We start from the raw sequence: 21419 nt of genomic DNA, 5'->3' as shown, positions 1-21419 counted from the left end.
ACACTGCATTCTTTATATACTACACTAAGGTGCTAGCTGTCCTTCGTGGACTGACCACTCCCCCTCTAGTGTCTGGTCCTGCCTCTATGATGGCTGACCACACCCCCTCTGGTGGGCCCCTAGTGTTGCAGTCCCCCGGTGGGCCCTTCATGCCCCAGTCCGACACTGTCTCCAATATATAAACTTATGTTTTTCAGTGATAGGGAATTTCATAAGTGGGGAGCAGCACGGGAGAAGTCTCGTAGGCGGGAGTGAGAGGTGGTTACCAGAGACGAGATAAGGCGCAAGTCAGAGGTAGATCTAAAAAGTCGGCAGGGAGAGTATTTTGAAATGAGATTTCAGATGTATGCAGGGGTAGTGTTGAGGGCTTTGTAGGGAAGAGTGAGTAATTTGAATTTGATTCTGGAGGACACAGGAAGCAGTGTAGAGATATGCAAAGTGATGGAGCAGTGAGAGAGGAAGATCAGTCTTGTAGCAGCATTTAGGACGGATTGAAGTGTGGATATATGGGTGTCGGGAGTGCCAGATAGCAGGAGATTACAATAGTCAAGATAGGAAATAAGGAGAGAATGGATAAAAGTTGTGGTAGCATGTTGAATAAGAAAATGGTGTATTCTGGCAATGTTTTTAAGGTGGAGTCCACAGGACTGGGACAGATTCTGGATGTGAGGAATAAAGCAGAGGGCAGAGTCAAGTGTGACACCAAGGCAGCAGGCTTGGGAGACTGAGGAAATTGTGGTATTATTGTGACAGTGAAGGTGTTAGGCGCCGTCCCTGCTGTTCCTCTACGAAGCGGGGACGGTCACCTGATGGATCCAGCTGGGGGCATCCTGTTGCTAGGCAACAGGTACACAGCGTCCCCGCCATCTCCGCGCCGTCGGGCGCATGCGCTCTGTCCTGTCCCGTTGCTAGGTAACAGGATGCTATTCTGTTCGGGCGTTCAGTGTGTCTGACCACCTCTGCTTTCCTCCAATCTCCTGGCAGTAGCCTCTATGTAAATCCTGCTCTGGCACCATTAGGGTGCCAGAGTATCAGGTCTTCTGTTCTCCAGCATTGTTCCTGTTTAGTCTCATATATTGTTTTTGACCCGGCTTCCTCTGACCCTTCTCCTGGTTTGTGTCCTTTGACTCCTTTGTGATCCCGGCTTGCTGACTATTCTCCTGGATTTCTCGTAACCTTTGACCTCGGCCTGTTTGACTTCTCTGTGGAGTTCCCTTCTGTACCGCCTGTCTCCGTTTGGTTTGACTATTCTAATCATTTCTCTGGTAACTGTCTCGGTGGACCGCGACCTGCGTACCTCTTGCAGCCAAGCCCAAACCTCCTTGCGGAGGTCCCTGGTGAACACCAGGGGTACGTTAGACTCCACACCTCCTAGTTCAGTGGCGCTAATACCAGTTGGTGGTCTGAGCTTTCCTGAGTCTAGCGGCTCTTCGAGCCTGACAGAAGAAGATTTAAGGCAGGCGTTGCCTCTGGCAGGAGGGAAGATAATATACTTTGGTTTGGACATGTTGAGCTTTAGGTAGTGTTGGGTCATCCATGTGTAGATAGCAGAAAGACAGTTGGTTACACGAGTAAGTACAGAAGAAGAGAGGTGAGAGGAAGATATATAGAATTGGGTGTCATCAGAGTAGAGGTGGTCTTGGAGGTCAAATGAGCGAATTAGTGTCCCAAGACAAGAGATGTCCAAGAAAAAAATTAAAGGGCCAAGAACAGAGCCTTGTGGGACCCCAAAAGATAGTGGGAGTGTAGGGGAACATGTGCCAAAGGTAGAAATATTAAAGGAGTGGTTTGATAGGTATCAAGTGAACCAGGAAAGAACTTTGTCATGAAGGCCAATGGAGTTATGGGTATGTAGTAGAAAAGGGTGATCAACAGTGTCAAAAGCAGCAGAGAGGTCCAGGAGAATAAGTATGGAGAATTCACCCTTAGACTTAGCAGTAAGTAGATCACTGATCGCGTTTGTGAGAGCAGTTTCAGTGAGAGTTGGAGGCAAAGGGGAGGAGAGAAATAGAGCGGTAGTTGTAGAGAGAGGCTGGATCGAGAGATAGATTCTTTAGAATTGGTGAGATGATTGCATGTTTAAAAGAGGATCGAAATGTATCAGTGGAGACAGACAGGTTGAAGAGGTGAGATAGAGGTGGGCATGCAGTGGAGGAGAGGGAACAGAGAAGTTGGGAGGGAATACATTCGAGGGGACAGGTTGTAGCATGAGATGATGAGATGAGTGTAGAGACTTTGTCTGCAGTTGCTGGAGAGAATGAATTAAGGGTGTATTGGTGAGGGTAGGTAGAGTGGGTGGAGTGAGTGGAATTTGGCATAAGGAAATATCTTGCCGAATGGTGTCGATTTTGTCTTTGAAATAGGTGGCAAAATCATGGGTTGTGAGGGAGGAAGGGAGTGGATATAGTTGTCTTTAATTGGGATTGTATTGTGTAATGAAAATAATACCTACTACTAATTTTCATTATTTCTTTTCTGAACCAATAATAGGTTTTCATATTATCTACAATGTCTTCTGCTTCAGTTGGGTTTTTTATAATTATGGGTACATATCATCTCTTTTTCGACATATATGGTTAAGTCCAAGAAATTTCCCTGTATTTACCAATAAAATAGATTATCCGGTTGTGCGGATGTGGCAACATCAGATCCCTGTGCCCAGAGTAATGTGTGCTGAGGAGGTTCTGACAGGTTATTGTCTTCATTTCCAGTGAAAAAGTTAACTTCTAGGCTGGAGACTAGTAGCTACATTGTAGACCCTCAGGCAAGCTTGCGATCTATGTGGGTTCTGGTGAGATCTGTGATAGAACCCCCTAGATCTCTGATTCACCCCAGGATATTAGAGCCCAGGAGGCAGTGGGAAGTGCGCCTGTTAAGGGTATACAGGCCCAAATGGGAGTGGGTATTGCCATAGAAGGCAGGTCAATGCATACAGTGACTGCAATATTGTTGGTATGAGATTAGATGCTTGTTCTCTAAGGGGGTTTCTCTCTTTTGTTCTTCCCCAAAGGGACTTAACTAAGGGAGTAGTCAAGACAGAATTCTACAGTATGCGTTAGCTATGTAGTAGGAGATGACACTTCTAAGCTTTTCATCTTCACTCTACTCTACCAATGAATTAAAGGTAACAGCTAGACCTGCAACAGTAAGAGATGTGCCGCAGGTCTATATGGTGCAGCACAGGGACCCAGATGGTCCTACCCAGAATGGCAGGTTGATAAGCCGCTGATTTGTTCCCTTCTCAAGAGCAGCTAACTTGTTCAGAATCCACTTTTCGGGGTCTGACCAGTTGCTAGAGGCCAGATTAATAAAGCCGATGAGCAGTGTGTTTTCACTGATGTAGGTGGATTGGCACATTTTATTCACAGAGTTAAGGCTAGATACATCTGTCATCAATGCCTGTTAAACCATGTCCTATGGGAATGCTTCTCTCAATCTCTCAAAACCACCTGAGCAAACTTGACACAATTTACAACTCAATCTGCTGCTTTAGTTTGCTGTGTAAGGCTGAGTACACACTACAGGTTTTTCAGCTGACTATTGGGTCAATCGAGCAATAAACAACCGCTAGGGCCACTATCGCATTAGTGTGTATACTTAAGCGATGAACGATAGTCGTTCCAAAGTACCGATTGTTGTTTAATTTGATTGTTCAGCAAAACTATAAATCTTGTTTAGCTATGGAACGACATCCTTCCAATCCTACAATGTGTATGCACTCATGATCAGGATCTCCATAGAGTTTACAGAGATATGATTTTTTCAGTCGACTGTTATGACAGTAGAACACATATCAGAGGTTAAATCTTTTAAAACATGTATAGTGTTGGTACAACTGTTGTAGATAACACATTGGTTGGAAAATTCTGTAGTGTGTACCCAGCCTAACTATAAATCATATTATTGTAATATGCTATCTGACCCATGAATAATTACCCAATTACTTGAACACATTTCTTACCCCTGCAGCTATCTGCACTTTTCTACCTCCAGAAGTCTGTCTATTCTTCAATTATGTTACCCAGTGCTCTGCTCTTTTCCATTTCTAGAACAATCTACCCAAGTAATTTAAATCTGTCTTTGAGCTTTCTTCCATCTCTATCTCTATTAAATACCAACTATATATGTTATATTCTTGACCTACTTGAAAATGACAGATGGCTCTCATTGTATTTATTCCTGGTAAATTACTTTATATAGAAATGTGTCACCTATTCACATGTGAGTGCATGTAAACAAATTTCCTAGAGTATCACAAATGCTGCATGCACTGAAGAGAATCAGAGCTCACATGCAGCAATATACTAGGTGTAAGTCTTAAGACTTCTGTGTTTTAATCTCAGTTTTGCAAATTATTAAATTTTGTTCCAACTTTTTTTTTCTCAGCTTTGTCCTGATGGCTCCCAATGTCCTGCATACTGGAAATTATGAGACAATTGTCATCCAAGGCCATGAATGTAATAAGAGTCAGAAAGTGGATATTGGGGTCTATTCATTTCCTAATGAAGATAAGGAGCTGTGCAAGACAGTTGTTCATCTAAATTCAACCAACAACTATCTGGCTACTGGATATATCAAAGTATGACAAATGTGCTCTAATAATATAACCTGCAGTAGTGTTTCTCCATTCTGAGCCAAACGTACCTCAAATAAATCATCTTTTGAGTATTTACATGTATGAGAATAGGATGGATTATTAATGGCCTTGTGAAATAGATTAATTTACCTGTTTATTATGATGAGAATTTATCCCTGAGTTATCAGAAACGTATCCTTTTTGAATTCCATTGGATTTCTGAGATACATAATTATTATAGCATTACAATACTCTATAGCTGCAATTATAAACTTTAAAAATTGATTACTTTTTATTTGAATTCAAAAGCTGCATAAGGAATACAGTTGTATTTGTGTACTTCATTGTGCCCTATATACATGTGCATGACTGTGCATAAGTGATAAAGTGAGCTCCTTCTCCTACAAATGTACAAGGGAGATTGTTTATATGTTAGACTTGTTTTCAATGCAAAGGGATCCGTTTCTGAGCTAACACAGTGTACATGTCTGGCAAAACACTTGATAATATGAGATTGCCTTTTTTTGGCTGTAAATAACCCATAGGGGTATATTTACTAAAGTGCAGGTTTGAAAAAGTAGAGATGTTGCCTATAGCAACCAATCAGATTCTAGATAGCATTTATTTAGTACATTCTACAACATGATAGCTAAAATCTGATTCGTCGTTAATAACAACCAATCAGATTTTAGTTATCATGTTGTAGAATGTACTAAATGAATGCTATCTAGAATCTGATTGGTTGCTATAGGCAACATCTCCACTTTTTCAAACCTGCACTTTAGTAAATATACCCCATAGACTCTCCTAGACAAATTTGTATTTAACATTTTAAAAATACTAATGTACTTTTATGTGGTAACAGGTCCATAGTACAGTCTTCTGATTTTAAGCTAAACTATATGGACAAAAGTATTTGACAACACCTGTTAATTAATGAATTGAAGAGTTTCAATCAGACACGTTGCCAGAGGTGTATAAAATCAAACACCTAGCCATTCAGTCTCCATTTGCAAACATTTGTGATACAAAATGGGTCATTCTGAAGAGCTCAGTGACATGGTACTGTGATAGGATTCCACCTTTGCAATAAGACAGTTCATGACATTTTATCTCTGCTGAATATTTCACGGTCAACTGTAAGTGATATAAGAAAGTGGAAGCGTTTAGGAACAACAGCAACTCAGCAACGAAATGGACGACCACGTAAAATAATAGAGAGGGGTTAAAGACTGCTAAGGCGCATGGTGCGTAAAGGTCGTCAACATAAAAACTGTGCAGTAGTAGCTGAATGGAATGGGTTTCCATGGCAGAGCAGCTGCATGCAAGCCTCACATCACCAAGACCAATGCCAAGCGTCAGATGGAGTGGTGTAAAGCACACAGACACTGGACTGTGGAGAATTGGAAACGTGTTCTGTGGAGTGCTAAATCACGCTTCTTTGTTTGACAGATGGGCAAGGCTGCGTTTGGTGGATGCCGGGAGAAGGTTACCTGCCTGACTGCATTATGCCAACTGTGAATTTTAGTGGAGGAGGGATAATGGTAATGGGCTGTTATTCAGAGTTTGGGCTAGGCCCCTTATCTCCAGTGAAGGACAATCTTAATGCTTCAGCATACCAAGTCATTTTGGACAATGCTATGCTTCCAACTTTGTGGCAACAGTTTGGGGAAGGCTCTTTTCTATTCCAACAGGACTGTGCCCCAGTGCACAAAGCAAGGACTACAAAGACATGGTTTGATGAGTTCGGTGTGGAAGAACTTGACTAGCCCTCACAGAGCCCTGACCTCAACCCCATCGAACACCTTTGGGATGAACTGGAACGGAGATTGCGAGCCAGGCCTTCTCATTCAACATCAGTGCCTGACCTCATAAATGCCCTACAGAATGAATGGGCAAAAATTCCCACAGAAACACTCCAACATCTTGTGGAAAGCCTTCCAGGAAGAAGCTGTTATCACTGCAAAAGGGGGACCAGCTACATATTAAAGTATATGTTTTTAAATACAATGTTATTACAGTCCCTGCTGGTGTTATAGTCAAGCATCTGAATACTTTTGTCCATATAGTGTAAGTATGCAATGCATTTACCAGTAATGTCAATGACTCACTTTATGTGTGCAAACAATTTTTAAATATTTGTATCAATATATTACATGAAGTAGAAGGCATAACAAGTATACAATCATCATTTTAATTTTTTTCAGATTCCCTCCAGTTACATCTCTTCTGACATCAATGAGAAACAGTATGTTGTTGTTCGAGCCAAGTCAACAAATATTGATATGCAAAAGGTTATCCTCCTTTCCCCCCACACAGGGTATATTTTCATCCAGACAGACAAAACCATCTATACACCAAACCAAAATGGTAATAGAATTTCTGATCGTTAAGACATAATTATGTATTTCAATTCAGTAACATGTACTATATGTGATTGTTGCTATGGGATAACAGCTACACATATTTATATATATATATATATATATATATATATATATATATATATATATATATATATATATATATATATATATATATATCTTGCAAGGCTAGGTAATACATGGTTGTGATTATCTTTGCCATCCTGGTGGGTGTTTTGGTTTTGTACAGAACATAGAATTTTTCAGTTTGTCTGTTATTTGTGGGCCCCACCAATCTTTTATTGTCTTACCTATGTCTGCATAATTTCCTCACTGATCCAATTGCAATCATCCACCAATATTTATTCAAGAATGCTACGTCAGTTTTTGAATAAGCATGTTATCTTTTTGAACATTAGCCTGTACCATAATTCTTATGTGTACCTAAATAATTTTGCAAACCTGGTGTATGTTTTGAATTTATGCAAGACGGCTTAGTCTTTGTGTATTTGTTGGTACCAGAACTGTGAACAACGTTGCTCCATGCTGCTTGTTGAGCAGCTGGTAATTGAACAGTTCTGGTAAATATGTTTTCATGCGATTCTGCTTAATGCACTTGTACAACTACTTTCAAGGCGGTTTGGAGTGTAATTGACTGTTATTTGACACTCTACCAACTGCTGAATTTATGCGCTGTGTAGTTAATTTTTGATGCTTGTGGTGATAACATCTTAGCATAGTACAGCAACATTAGTTGGTCTTTGAACTACAAAGTAATCATTGTTTACAAATTGTTTGTTGAGAAAATACCAAATTTTTAGTATAAGAAGACAACTTTAATTGTCTGTGTTGCTTTGTTTACAATGTTCTCTGGTTCGTCAAAAACCTGCATCAGGAGGGCTGTGTATAGTTTTAATTGAATACGTTTTTACAAAATGCAATATACTCAACTTACACACACACACACACACACATACATAATAAGTGAAAAGGGAGCTAGGTGGCAATTAACAAGTGAATAGTCTAGTAACAAACCAAGAACAATTATGATACAACATACAGTAGGTAGCTTCTTGTCCTTAAGCACCTGTTTGCAAGTGCTATACCAAGAATACAAAACAATAAACATACGCCAATAAATGAATGCCACACATAGTGTATTACGACTTAATACCAATATTGATACATAAAATGTGATAGGTAACCATGTACCAAAATACAAATTAGTAATGGCATTTCTGATGCATAAATAAAAGTAGTAAGGCTGGGTAAAAACACCACAGAAAATTTCTCCTGATGCGATATCGTTCATGATTTTACAAACGACTAAAAAAAAAAGTCCCGATCAGCATGCTGATTCCTGTGTACACATTATTGGCGTCATGATTACATGATTTACCATCAGATCTGTGCTCTTCATCTGTCATAACCATCAGCTGAAAAGATTGTGACTCTGCACACTCCATAGAGATCTATAGACACTGCGGGGTAAATGTATCAATGTCCGGATTCTTCAACTCCGGCGAGATCGGCGTCTTCAGCGCTTAAATTTAAAGCAGTGCTGCCTTGTAAAGGGAAGTTTCCCTTTCCCTTTACAAGGCAGCGCTGCTTTAAATTTAAGCGCTGAAGACGCCGATCTCGCCGGAGTTGAAGAATCCGGACATTGATACATTTACCCCTGCAAGTCGTTTGAACATACATACTGCAGAATTGAAACAAAATTGTTCCATTGTTGACTGAGATTTTTACTTTTGTTTATAAAATCAAATCAAATGATACAACGTTCTTTTAAATGAAAATCGTTCACCGCTGGAGCATACGCACTAATGTGATATCGGGCCAACGGTGATTTATCGTATGATTGGCCCAAAAATCTGGTGAAAAAATTGCAGTGTGTACCCAGTCTAAGGACTCTTCCTCTTCAATTTTCCATGTTATGAGAATGGATCCAGGTTGGAGACAAAAACTACAAAGATAGCAATAAAGTATAATAGGTTCTTTTTAAATATCCAAACATACAGAAACTAATTTTGTCAAAATTACTTTGTCAACTTCAGCTTTTTCAAATGCATATTTCTGCAAAAAGACGTAAGACTTGGATAACTAATATTTTATTTCAGTCAACTACAGGATTTTCTCCACTGATCAGAACTTGGATCCCACTGACAGAATAGTCATTGTCTTGCTACAGGTACAGTATATTATATGCATAATAGGTCTCTTACCTCTGTTGGAAATGACTAATGTGGCACCACAGGGACTTCTTTTGAAGCTCTCTCTTACTGAATATAACACAATTAACCTACTCTGAGTCATGCTATATTCAAACTTTGCTGCTTGATAATAACGAGAGTGATTCACGATTTTTATGTTCATTTACTCATAGGGTTGCACTGTTTATTGAAGTGCATGGCTGATATATAATTGAACATGCAAATGTAATTAACAGATTAAAAAATTATATCTACTGTACCTTCTGTATTATATGTGTATATATATATAACACACATATATAGATAAATGATGATGATGATGATATAGAGAAATTGTAAATCCAAACAGCTCAACTATTTCAAAAAATTATTCACCAAGATATGTGCACGATTTTACAAGGACCTAACCTGGTCCCACAATTGTACTCGGCAAGATACCACAGCACAAATGTTAATCTTTTATGGCAAGTGAATGGGCTTGATAAAGGTCAGATATAAACATATATAAACAATTCACAAACCTTTGCACTCAGTTGTCCCCTTTATGCATTTATTTTGACATATATGAAATAAATTTTCTACAATATAATTTTTTTTTTAATTAATTTATTTTACATATATTGGCATTGTTACTATATCTCTGTATTTATGATACATTCCTTATATTGTGCATCTGTAAATATGTACACAGGTTCCTCATACACTTGAGAGAGTAGGGATTCATGTTACCATGCTCTTTAGTTTTGCCATGTATTGGTTTTTGTTTTTAACAACTTTTGCACTAGTTTTCCAAAATTTCCAAAGTAAGGTTTTGTGTAATTAATTATAGAGGCATGGTTCAATTTCATACCAAAAATTCATTCCGGTATCTCAGTATTTCCATTGCCATTAAAAATCTTTGCTGCTAGACTTTAGAATCCTTAAATAACTAATTTAGCAAGATGAGTGGGATGTGATGAGAGGTGATCCATGTAACCGTCTCACTACATTAGTCCCTAAAAAAAAAAAGCAATGGGTCGTATCACGTTACATAGATGTCCCAATTTTGTTTTTCTAAAATAATTGAAATCACTTTTTTTATACACTGTGGGCCGGTGCCATCCATACTAATCAACAACAGCCAGTATGTGATGGACCATGGATGAATATGCCTTGTATTATAAATATATTTGCTACTGACATGTATTGTTCACCAGCAGAGTATATAGAAAAAGAGCTTATGATCAAAATAGGTTATGATTTGGACTTTGATCATAGTATCATGGAAAATAACCCTATGAATTTCTGCTTTCATATTCACAGAACCCTGATGGTATAATTGTTAATAAAGAGGACGTGAAAATATCTAATGGTTTAGCACCCTTCTCTTTGAAAATCCCAGAGCTGGTAAGGTAAGTTTCTTTGCAGCTTCACTGTTTGACCACTTTAGTGCTTGGTTGCTTATTTGTATCATCTGCTGCACACATGTGTTCTGCATGAACTATTGGGATAATAAACCCCTATTGTTTTTATTTTTTTTAATCTTTAGCATTGGCATATGGAAACTTGTTGCAAAATTCCAAGATGCACAACAGGAAGAATATACTACTCAGTTTGAAGTGCGAGAATATGGTGAGCATCTCTGAAATAAATATACACTGCTTATTTTACTAACCAAAATATGTTTTCTCAGAATTCCCATTAAAGTTATCCTGGCTGGTGAAAATGCATTAGAATTATAGCAATTGCCTAGCTTACAATAACACAATCTTCTCTTATTAAATGAAGGCTCTCTATGCTATGAAGTCTCACATCTCTCTGATAGGGATTGACTCAATGTCTATTGCGACTGGTTTAGAATGACTGTGACCTACCAGGGAGTTGTGGTCATTTGTTACATGTAAATCTGGTTGCTTAGTCTGAGCACTGAGCATCCTCATTGCATTTTCTAAATTATTAGACCAAGAATACCCAAGTTTACACCTTGATAATGATGTTGGATATTGGCATTGGAGCTCTACGATGTGCTCTTGGATATGTGTGTGGTATATAATTATCCATTGACAGAATCATCTATAATATATGTATAATATGTGTATGTATGTATACATATTTAGATGCATCCATGTGTGTGTGTCTAAATTGGTCTGGTCTCTCATGTCCAATGATTGGATCTGCCCATGTACAAGATGCTTTACTGATGATCCCAGGCTGGACATTTTTATAGCTTTCATTGCTGTCATGTATGCTATAAAGAAAGGTTTGGGGGGGAGCCAACAGCTTGTAAAAATTTACTTAGCTAACAGTCAGTATTTAAATTATATTATAGAGTTTACTTTACTAAACAGTTAGCATAGAGCTGATACTTCACTGATTAGTCAGTGGTTTTAGTTTACTTCTTAATAGCACAGATTAGAACATCATTCAGTAAAATAAAATAATTCACTATCACTTTTTTCACCCTATTTAAAAAAAACAACAACAGCTACTATGTATCCAGCTATATGGCAGGGCAGTTCTAAACAGCCCCAAGGCAGACCTCTTTGCCTCTAGCACTACATTCATACCCAACCCTTCACCTACATTATGCAGTGGCCCAGGGTTGTTAGGGGGCCCAGCTTATCCCTGTTCAAACTCTGCAAAGCCAGTGAGACTTTGATAAGTAATGAAGGGCCTGATTCATTTAGGATCTTAAATGAAGAGGATCCTTATTTCAGTCTCCTGGACGAAACCATGTTACAATGCAAGGGGTGCAAATGAGTGTTCTGTTTTGCACATAAGTTAAATACTGACTGTTTTTTCATGTAGCACACACATACTTGATAGCTTATTTGTACACTGAAATTTAAAGTTGATATTTGTGTGCTACATTAAAAAACGGTCAGTATTTAACTTATGTGCAAAACAGAACACTCATTTGCACCCCTTGCATTGTAACATGGTTTTGTCCAGGAGACTGAAATAAGGATCCTCTTCATTTAAGATCCTTAATGAATCAGGCCCGAAGTGCGTAAATGTTCTTCCTGTTGAAAATTCAATGGATTTCATGCTATTGTATACACTTTTAAAAAGTTTGGGAAGTTAATAATTAAATATACTACTGGAGCTTAACAACAAGCGACAATGCTGCATACAGACTTTCTACACTGTATCCGTGCTCCTGTGACAAGTAGTCAAAAAAAGCCATTGGCTTTAGTGGGCTGGAAAATGAGCGAGTAAATGTTAAATTCAACAAGTGTTATAGAAAATGTATCAGGAGAAATTGAGAAATCTGGTTCCCATTTATGTAACAAACCTTTTACGTCTGGTTTTTTCACCCAGTGCTTCCAACTTTCAATGTTGAGCTGGATACAGAGAATAAGTTCTTTTATTATAAGGATGAAGAATTGATTGTTAACATTAAGGCCAGGTAAGTAAATATGTGTAATTATTTTCTCAATATTAATATTAGATCCTGCTGGGATATTTTTTTCCTAATTAACAAAAATATCACCGTCATGTTAACAGTTCCATGAGGCATAAGGAGAAAATGTTATACTCAATGAAATGTTTATTTCCTGGAGTTCGTATGTAGCAGATACCAATAGTGTTATATCCTATGATTTCTGGTAGGGCAACAGATGATTAGTAGAACCCAGAAAAACCTACTTAATAACTTCCCATTTTGTTTATCCACCCACAAGAAAATCAACAAGTATATAAAAAAAAAAAAAACTTTAATTAGGTTGGGCATATATGGGTTTTACCCAATGAACTAAAATTTCTGGTTAGTGTGATTTCTTTTTCTTCTCTATTTTACTTTATCATGCAGCACACCAATGGGGAGTTGTATAGAGAGTTATATGAGGAGGGAGGGTACAGATGTAAAACACCCTTAGATTGTACGCTCCTCTGAGCAGGGCCATCTCTCCTCCTGTTTCCACCACTTCTAACTCTGCTCTCCAGCTACTTTGCCCTCCTCCTCGAGGCCCCCCCCCTCCCTCTGGGGGTCTCCCTCTCTTCCGCGCCCTCCTTTTGGGCCCCGTCATTTTCGGATACTCCCCCCGCCCTCACTAGCTGTGCATTGAGCTTACTGAGTTACTGTGCTTTATGTTTACTGTACTGTGCTGTCTCACCTTGCATTGTAATTCGTTTTTGTCCCTGTACGGCGCCACGGACACCTTGTGGCGCCCTATAAATAAAAATTAATAATAATAATAATAATCAATGATCTCTGGAGAACTAAAAATTTCAAAGGCTTATCTGATTATTTACTTTTTTAATTCTTCAATATAACAGGGCAATATTTATTAGGTGGCTGTAACCACTAAAATCTCATCCAACAACTTCTGAAGCATGTTTTCATTTGACTTTTCTGCTCTGCAAAGCGGAGAGAGGAAGAGACCATGCATTAAAGAAGAGGTGGTTGTGAGAGGCAGATTGCTGAAACTGCTTGTCATTCAGAACATAAGATTATGAAATAATGACGTCCCCATAATAAATAATTATTGCCCCCTTTAGCAATCAAATATTATTTCTGCTTAAAATAATGATATATTTATATTGTCCCCATAATATAATTAAATAATAATATTGCTCCTTTAATAGAATGAAAAATAAAAATTGCCCCATAAGTTAATTATAATTGAATTGTGTGGCCATAATCAATAAATAATGATTCCATAATAATTTATGTCAGTGGTGCCTCATCTTCTGTTATGAATGACAAGATAGCCCAAACAGCATATTTGAGCTTACTAGCCTATCAGAAGCAAGTATTTAAAAAGCAGTCTTTTTTTCTAACGTTTTTGACTTAACCTTTGGTGGTTTAGGTGTTTTGAAACTACCATACATCACTGGTCTATAGCAAATATGGTGGTTTGTAGCACTAAACTGTGGGAAATTTGTGGGAATGCGTGGCAGTTCCAAACCACTATCAAACACAATTTTTAGTAAATCTACCCCTCAGAGTTAGGAGTGGACAGGACACATGTTGTTGGTTACAGAGAGTAACAAGCATCAAGAAAAATCTAAAAAACACAGTTGTTGTCAGTGTTTATTCTTAATATTGCAAATGTCTATTCTCTATGCCTGCTGTAGCTCAAGCAATATTGCAGAGAAGAATGTGTGAAAACTAGTGTCCATTTGTGTAAAACTGGTGGAGACTTGCCAACTAGACTAACAGCTGTAACTGCAGCCAAAGTTGCTTCTACCAATAATTAAAATAAGGGGCCTGAATATTTATAAAACTGATTATTATAGGTTTCTGTATTTTTAATTAATGAGGAAAACATTTTAGAGTTTTTTTTATTTGGCTTTGCAGAGTATTTTGTGTTAAGCAGTTTTAAGAATTCCAAAATAAATTTATTTTGCGTCTGTGATTTAAGAAAATAAAATGGGAACAATGCTAAGGGGTGAAAAACAGTGTTCCCACCCATGGAGACTGGATTTTGAGACCAAATATATGTACAACAGAGCACCTAGTCACACGTGGCAGGGCACCATTGTAAAATTAATGAATCAGTATTTTACAATGATTTAAAGCCTTCTCTGACTAATAAGTAGATTCATCAAACATTCTAAAAATTAAAAGTGTTAGTGTTGCCCATGGCACCCAATCATATTGTAACTATTATTTTTAAAATGTACTAGATAAATGATAGCTAGAATCTGATTGGTTGCTATAGGTAACACCTTCACTTTTTCTATTTAGAAGATTTGAAAAATTCAGCACTAAATATTAATCCCTCTCAAAGCTGGGGGTGATATGGTATATGGTGACATCCAGGGATGACTAAAGGAATTTTGGTCCCTGGTACAGCAACTTCTTGGGGCACCTTCCTTAGCTGCCAAATGTGTGTGTGTGGGGGTGTCCACACCAGTTTAGTGGATTCTCCCACTACACAGGTAGGCCAGGGCGTTGTGCTTGCTCCCCCTCATTCTCGGTGCCCCTGTTAACAGCAAAGGAATCTTATTGTTTATTTTTTTTAAAGGTTTGGTATATAAACATCAAAATAAAGTAAAAATAAATATGGTTTAGCATACATTGTTCATGGATTTTTAGTTATTCATCCAATAAGATATTGGGGTTATTAGATTGATTATCTAAGAAATAGCGCAATGTTCCATAAACATGAATGAATGATATTATGGATAAACAGAGTTGTAAAACTATAGCATTCAATCTCATGTACAGTTATATGTCAATCTATATATATAACATTATTTTGATTTTCAAATTTCAAATACACCAATAGATTAAATAACAGGAATTAGGTGCACTGAAAGAAAACACAAAACCATAAGTGATCTTAGAACCTTAGACCAATTCAATCAAAGAATATTGTATTGTATTGAGTGTAGTGGCATTTAGGTAGTATGGCTGTGTGTGACAGAAAGGGTTAATGAGTGTAAAGGAAGGGTAGGGTGGGTCAGGGCAGGAAACTGAGGCTAACTCCAGGAACCCCGCGCGATACTAATCTTTGAAGAAAGTAATCACAATTTATCAAGTAATTATAGGGGTAATAACACATGTCAATTACCAAAGGAGATCTAAATGTCCATTAGTACAGGCAATTTGTGAAGTTGAGGAGTTGTAATAGTACCATAGGCTCTAAATTTGAGTGAATTTCTGAGTCTTATTGTTCAAGTAGGCAGAAATGATCTCCATGGAAGCAAGATGCCATATTTTATTGTGTGTTTATTGTGTGTTCCATGGACGAATGTTCTAGTTTTTTTCAATGATGTGCTACCAGACACCTAACTGCATTAAGGATTTGTGTGACCAATTTATCTGAGGGTTTGTCCAAGCCGTCTTTTGGTAAACCCTGAAGTAAGGATCAAGGATCTTCTGTGATAGGCATAATGGTTATTTTTGATAAAAGGGTAGTTATGTGTTCCCAAAATTTGGTGATCTTAGGGAAGGTCCACCAAATGTGGTAGAAGGAACCTAGTTCACCTCATCCTCTTGGAGAAGTGGTGCCTGGCGTCGGAGCATTGCTCTGGGACAGTTTAGTCCTCAGTGTAAATGCATCATCATCATCATTTATTTTATATAGCGCCACTAATTCCGCAGCGCTGTACAGAGAACAGTGAACAAATATAGACACAATATAAAGTCAATCAATAGAATGCTTCTGTCCATTGTTATCCTTTACTGATGTTTTTTGAGTTCCATATTGACATTTCCTTAGACACTGTTGCTTGAGAAAGTAGAGATTGAGCTTTTTTGGTCACTATAGCTCCTGCCAACTAATACTTTATACATCATCCTGACCATGCTGAAATGTAATATGTATGAACTAAGCCTATGTGGAAGCCAGTGCTTTCCATATGTTTGGTGTCCCTCATTTACCCAGGGGTTTCCATTTTTCTGTCCACTACCTGTACCATAATATTGGGGATTTTGTGCATTAGTTTTAAAGAAATACTTTGAAAATTAGTGAATTTAGTATTTGCAATATAAATGGCTTCACAATCAATCATAAATTTGCATTACACCTCATTTTAGGTACCTGTTTGGTCAGGCTGTAAATGGATATGCTGTTGCCATATTTGGATTGTACAAGGATTTTCTGAAGAGTCTACATGGATCTATGACAAGAGTACAGGTATTCAACATATAGCAGTAGAGATCAAAATATATCCAATATTAAGAAATGTCACAGTTGAAATCCAAGACTATAGTTCCTCAGTTATTTTATAGCATATAAATAGTAGATCTATTTATTTTCTGCATTCAGTACAATAACTGGCTGAATTCTATCCTAGACATACTGTATATTTAATATTTATTATTTATATACAATCTCGCATATAAAATAAGCCCATATATAAAAAAAACTTCCAAATGTTACATAGATCAAAACCGGTCTCAATTAAAATCAAAATGACTGTCCACTGATCATGCACCCGTGATTATCTGATCCGCTGGTTTAAGGTTTGCTGTATAGCGGTACAGTTCTACCGTCAATATTTGCCAGAAACTCCTGACACAAATGTGTTAATATTTAGGCTTGTTTTACATAGCTTAACATGAATGTATCAAAACAACAGTCGGCATAAACAGAACTTTCAATATTTGCCAATTTTTCCTAACACGATCCTGCCATGGTAAGGCTCACTTAACACAGCTCTGCATGGATGTATGGAAACAGCAGCCGGCAGAGACATAAATAGTATTAGCCCCACATGTATCCACAGTCGTCTTGTGTCGTCAGGTCTTGTAGATGTAGGCTTAGAATGAGTTCATAGCACTGCCTGGTGGTAGCGAATTAAGATAGTAAACCAAATAAGGATCCAATGAGCCGATAACAACAAGCGCAAACACGACCAGTGTCGATAGCTTCTCCTTACTCCTCAATGTCGACGCATTTCGTTTAGCTCGGCCAAACTTTATTAAAGACAAGGTACCTATGGGTTGTACATTACTTCACATTACATTACAAGTACATTACATTAAATAGTCCATATTCTTTTTTTCCTCATTTAATTGATTGATGATCCTACTTACAACATCTGAGACAGGTCTATTATAAAACCTAGATAATATAACTTGTCCATTAGGACATCTTTCTCATATTTAAAACGGACTCCTATACAAGTAAGAAGAAAAAAAACATATAATCGTAATCCAGCAACATAATAAAAACTTAACAAAAGCAAATAGATTAATTTTACATAACATAGGTATTAATGAATTATAAATGTATAGATCAATTAAAAAAAAAAAAAAACATATGTCGTGAACATAGAGAGCTTGCAGTTATTTATAAGGGATAATTCATAACTGCAGTGTAAATAGGTTGTATCAAATTAATCCATTAATAAGTTAAAGTGTAAAATTTAAAGACAGAGAGTCTGATGTAAATGTGTTTGATGGCTTTGCACATCCCAGTGTGAGAAGATAAGCCTGCCACCTTTAGCAGCTTCCAGAATCTCACTGTTAGCTGTAGACACTTGAATAGACTTTGTGGGGCCGATCACAGCTAGAGATCCTGGTAGGCAGCATGTGAAAGCCTATACAGGTATAAAGAAATATGACCTTCAAAGGAAAATGTTGTCATAGTTCATATTTTGGGAAATCTGGGTGGCACTCCATACTAAGGAGCAGAAAACACACCAGGGTTGTGAAGTACAGGGGGTATCCAAGAACAGTTAAAATCGCACATCTTTGGAAAAACTATGTCACATTGTCATAATTCTGTCATGTTTGGTATTTAAATGTGCGGGAGATTATGACTGGTTTATTGAACGGGGAGTTATTTCTCGGGGATAGATCTGTGAAGAATTACCCACAGGTCAAGACTTTGGGAATATTTGTGAGCAAAGTATAGTGACACCCAGGGGACATCCCTGCCCCCTATTAGCCTTAAACACTGCCCCTGTGAAGACCATCCCATGTCTTGTTGCTTAAAAAACTGTGTTCTGGAGGAAAAAACTGTCAGACATTTTGGGGAAATCAAGTTACATTGATATTTTAAACAGTAACTCCCTGGGCTCTTGAAACAGAGGGTTGAATGTGTGATAGCAAAAACAGATTTATTAGGGGCAGTAAACAGGTAACAGCCCTACAGTGTATATAACACTGACAAAGTAATATAAAATAAAATAAGATAAATAAGCACATCAGCAATAAATATGCCAAAAACAGGCTAGCAATGTCCGTATTAATTCCAGATAAATCCACATGGACCATCAATAACACGGTTCTCTGGTAGGGCTAGCAATAGTCCACTTTAACGCCAAAGACACGAATGTAGCCAGTCCTGTGCCGAAAGACAAATCACAAATCTCCTTAGGTCTGTCAGCCGACAGTGAGTTCCAGTGGAGAAAGCTTGAAACGGACCTTGTAATTAAGGACTTACTCTTATTATTTTAGGGCCAATGATATACTCTCAGGTCCTTGCTTGACGCCAGGAGAAGCTGATGCACAGAGTATTGCCGGTGCGCTGGAGAGCAATGTGACACCCAGAAGTTGCTGACAGTCTCGTGGTCACCAGAGTTGCACATGCGCATGCGTGACCGGATCCGTTCGCTATCCACAACGGTGGTAAAAATCAGTTTGTGTTGCCCTTGAAGGGCGTGAGGTGGTCGACCCAACGCGTTTCGCACTAGGCTTCTTCAGGAATCGATAGTGTACTCCAGGCCACGGCCGGAGTTTAAATGTATAAATGGGTAGTGGCCTGGGCTGGATCTGTAAATGATGGACAGGCGGATTGTCCAATCCTTGAGTAATGATGGTTCATTCTGGATAGGGATAGGTTCTCCCTTTGTTTGGTAAACATCGTTCACGTGTGTGAACGGAGAGTCAAAAGGACTGAACTTCTATATCGTGCCAAATAAAGTGATTCATCATATAATACCAAATAGAGTCATTCTTTGTGAATTCAATTCCATTATTTTCTGTTGTCCATTGATAAGCTGTCCATCTTCCTAGCCAATTCCCCATGGTACAGATTATGCAACTCACGTAAATGCTATTCTGAATGTAATCCTTTTTATTTTAAACTGTTGTGCTTGTTATGTCAAATCTGTTAATTGTTATTCATTATTTTTTATCTGTATGCCCTGTATTTTTGTATATTAAATCTATAATTTAATAAGTTGCGTCCTTGATACTGTAACAAATCCATTAGCCTGTTTAGAAGAGTCAGATTGCTCGACCAAGTTAACCCTTGGAATGCCAGTGTGTGATTTGTTGATACATTTGACACAAGCTGTGTGTGCTTGCATTTACATTTGTGTAACAGTCTGGAGGTGTGAAGAGTTAACCCTGTTTGTGCTGGTGCGGGTTTTGCTAGTTGGTGGATAACTAGAAGCCTGTGTGCCAGTGTGGGACAGTATATTGGGGTCCTATTGGCGGTATTCAATAGGTGGTGGCAGAACCTGAAGTGTTTGGGGGGTGTGAGCGCTGTGTTTGGGGGCGATTCCGTAGGTCTATAACCTGTGTGATAGGTAGAGAGAGACTGCGGGCTGAAATCATGTGTGACCTCATACAGTGAACACCCCAAAGTAACGGCAGCTCTGAGCGTGGTCGTGACAACATATATAAAGAAATATAAATCTAAAAATAAATATAAATAAAATAAATATATTCCCAGTCACAAAAGAGTGAATCATACTATTATATCAAAATTAAAACTCTACAACATCTACTTATTTAGATAGTTAAACATAGTTATATTAGTGTAAGTCTTCCAACTAGAGCTTATATTTACAAGCACAGCTACAAATCCAAAAAACATGTATCCATACTAAAGCCATAAACATTATGAAAGTACAAAACTGGATCCAAAAAAAAAGGTTTCCATAAGAACCGATTCCTATTCTCTATACCATTCAACTCAGCAATAGTAGGCTCTGAAACAGTATGATGATCAATATTAGTACAAGAAATAATAGGCATACCCCTATATAGTTGGTCTTAAGCATAAACCTTAAAATCTAATGGCGGTAGGTGATATTACTTACTCACTCAGCATAGTTGTTTGAAAGAAGTCAATGCTCCTATTATCCTATTTTGCAAAATAAATAACCTAAAATATATATAGACTACAAAAACTAGCCATCTAAAATAAATATTTACAGATGTATAATAAAAAGTACTTAGCCCATGTATATTGCTTTATATCAATTTTCAAAAAGTTCTAAGGCCTCTTTTAGTCTTACCGGAACCAATGTATGTAATTTAAAAATCCAGAGGGTTTCTGCATCACACAAGCGACAGAATCTATCTCCTCCTCTTGGCATTTTTTCAATTTGTTTAATCCCAAAAAGTTTCAAACCAGCCACCTCTTTGTTATGAACCTGAGAAAAGTGTCTAAAGACAAAAAGTGTTACCCTATAAAACAGTTTATTAACTATAAATCTGGTTATGTTGTCTACATGCTGCAGTGTCCTTGAGGACTTCAGTATGTGGGCAGGACTACTAGAAATTGAAAAACTCGCTTTAGGAAATATAAGTATTTTCTATTTAAAGAGAGTTTGGCATCAGCCCCTTGTGTAGTACAACTGCTGATATACCAAATCCTATTTTCATTAGTAAGCTCAGCTCAGGACATACAGTTCTTATATATTTTAACAATTGCCTAAAGCACACTCTCATAATATTTGAAATAGTTACTGATAACGTTCATCAATGTTTTTCATTCATTCCATTTGGGGGAAACTGCAAAGTTTGGGTATAAAGGATGCTTTGCTGGGTGTAAGGCACTAAAAAATAACTTGTCTGGCCTGCTCTCTCCCCACTATGCCCCCTGTATGGAGGTCCTGCAGTTATTTGTAGTTCCAAAAGAGTACAGCAACATT

The 21419-nt window shown here is 37.8% G+C and overlaps 1 protein-coding gene across 1 annotated transcript in view; it reads left to right on the top strand.

Moving 5' to 3' along the window:
- LOC142143522 (complement C3-like) overlaps window positions 1-21419 on the top strand; it is a 183812-nt gene that overhangs the window by 7689 nt on the left and 154704 nt on the right. Inside the window, exons 2-8 of the mRNA XM_075201418.1 lie at window positions 4387-4579; window positions 6784-6946; window positions 9060-9130; window positions 10455-10543; window positions 10681-10763; window positions 12453-12540; window positions 16621-16720. Coding sequence (XP_075057519.1) covers window positions 4387-4579; window positions 6784-6946; window positions 9060-9130; window positions 10455-10543; window positions 10681-10763; window positions 12453-12540; window positions 16621-16720 — 787 coding nt within the window. The remainder of the gene's footprint in view (window positions 1-4386; window positions 4580-6783; window positions 6947-9059; window positions 9131-10454; window positions 10544-10680; window positions 10764-12452; window positions 12541-16620; window positions 16721-21419) is intronic.

The sequence above is a fragment of the Mixophyes fleayi genome, chromosome 1 (assembly GCF_038048845.1).
Source record: "Mixophyes fleayi isolate aMixFle1 chromosome 1, aMixFle1.hap1, whole genome shotgun sequence".
NCBI lineage: Eukaryota > Metazoa > Chordata > Amphibia > Anura > Limnodynastidae > Mixophyes > Mixophyes fleayi.
The sequence above is the reverse complement of the archived record's forward strand: the minus strand, read 5'-3'. Positions and strand labels throughout refer to the sequence as shown.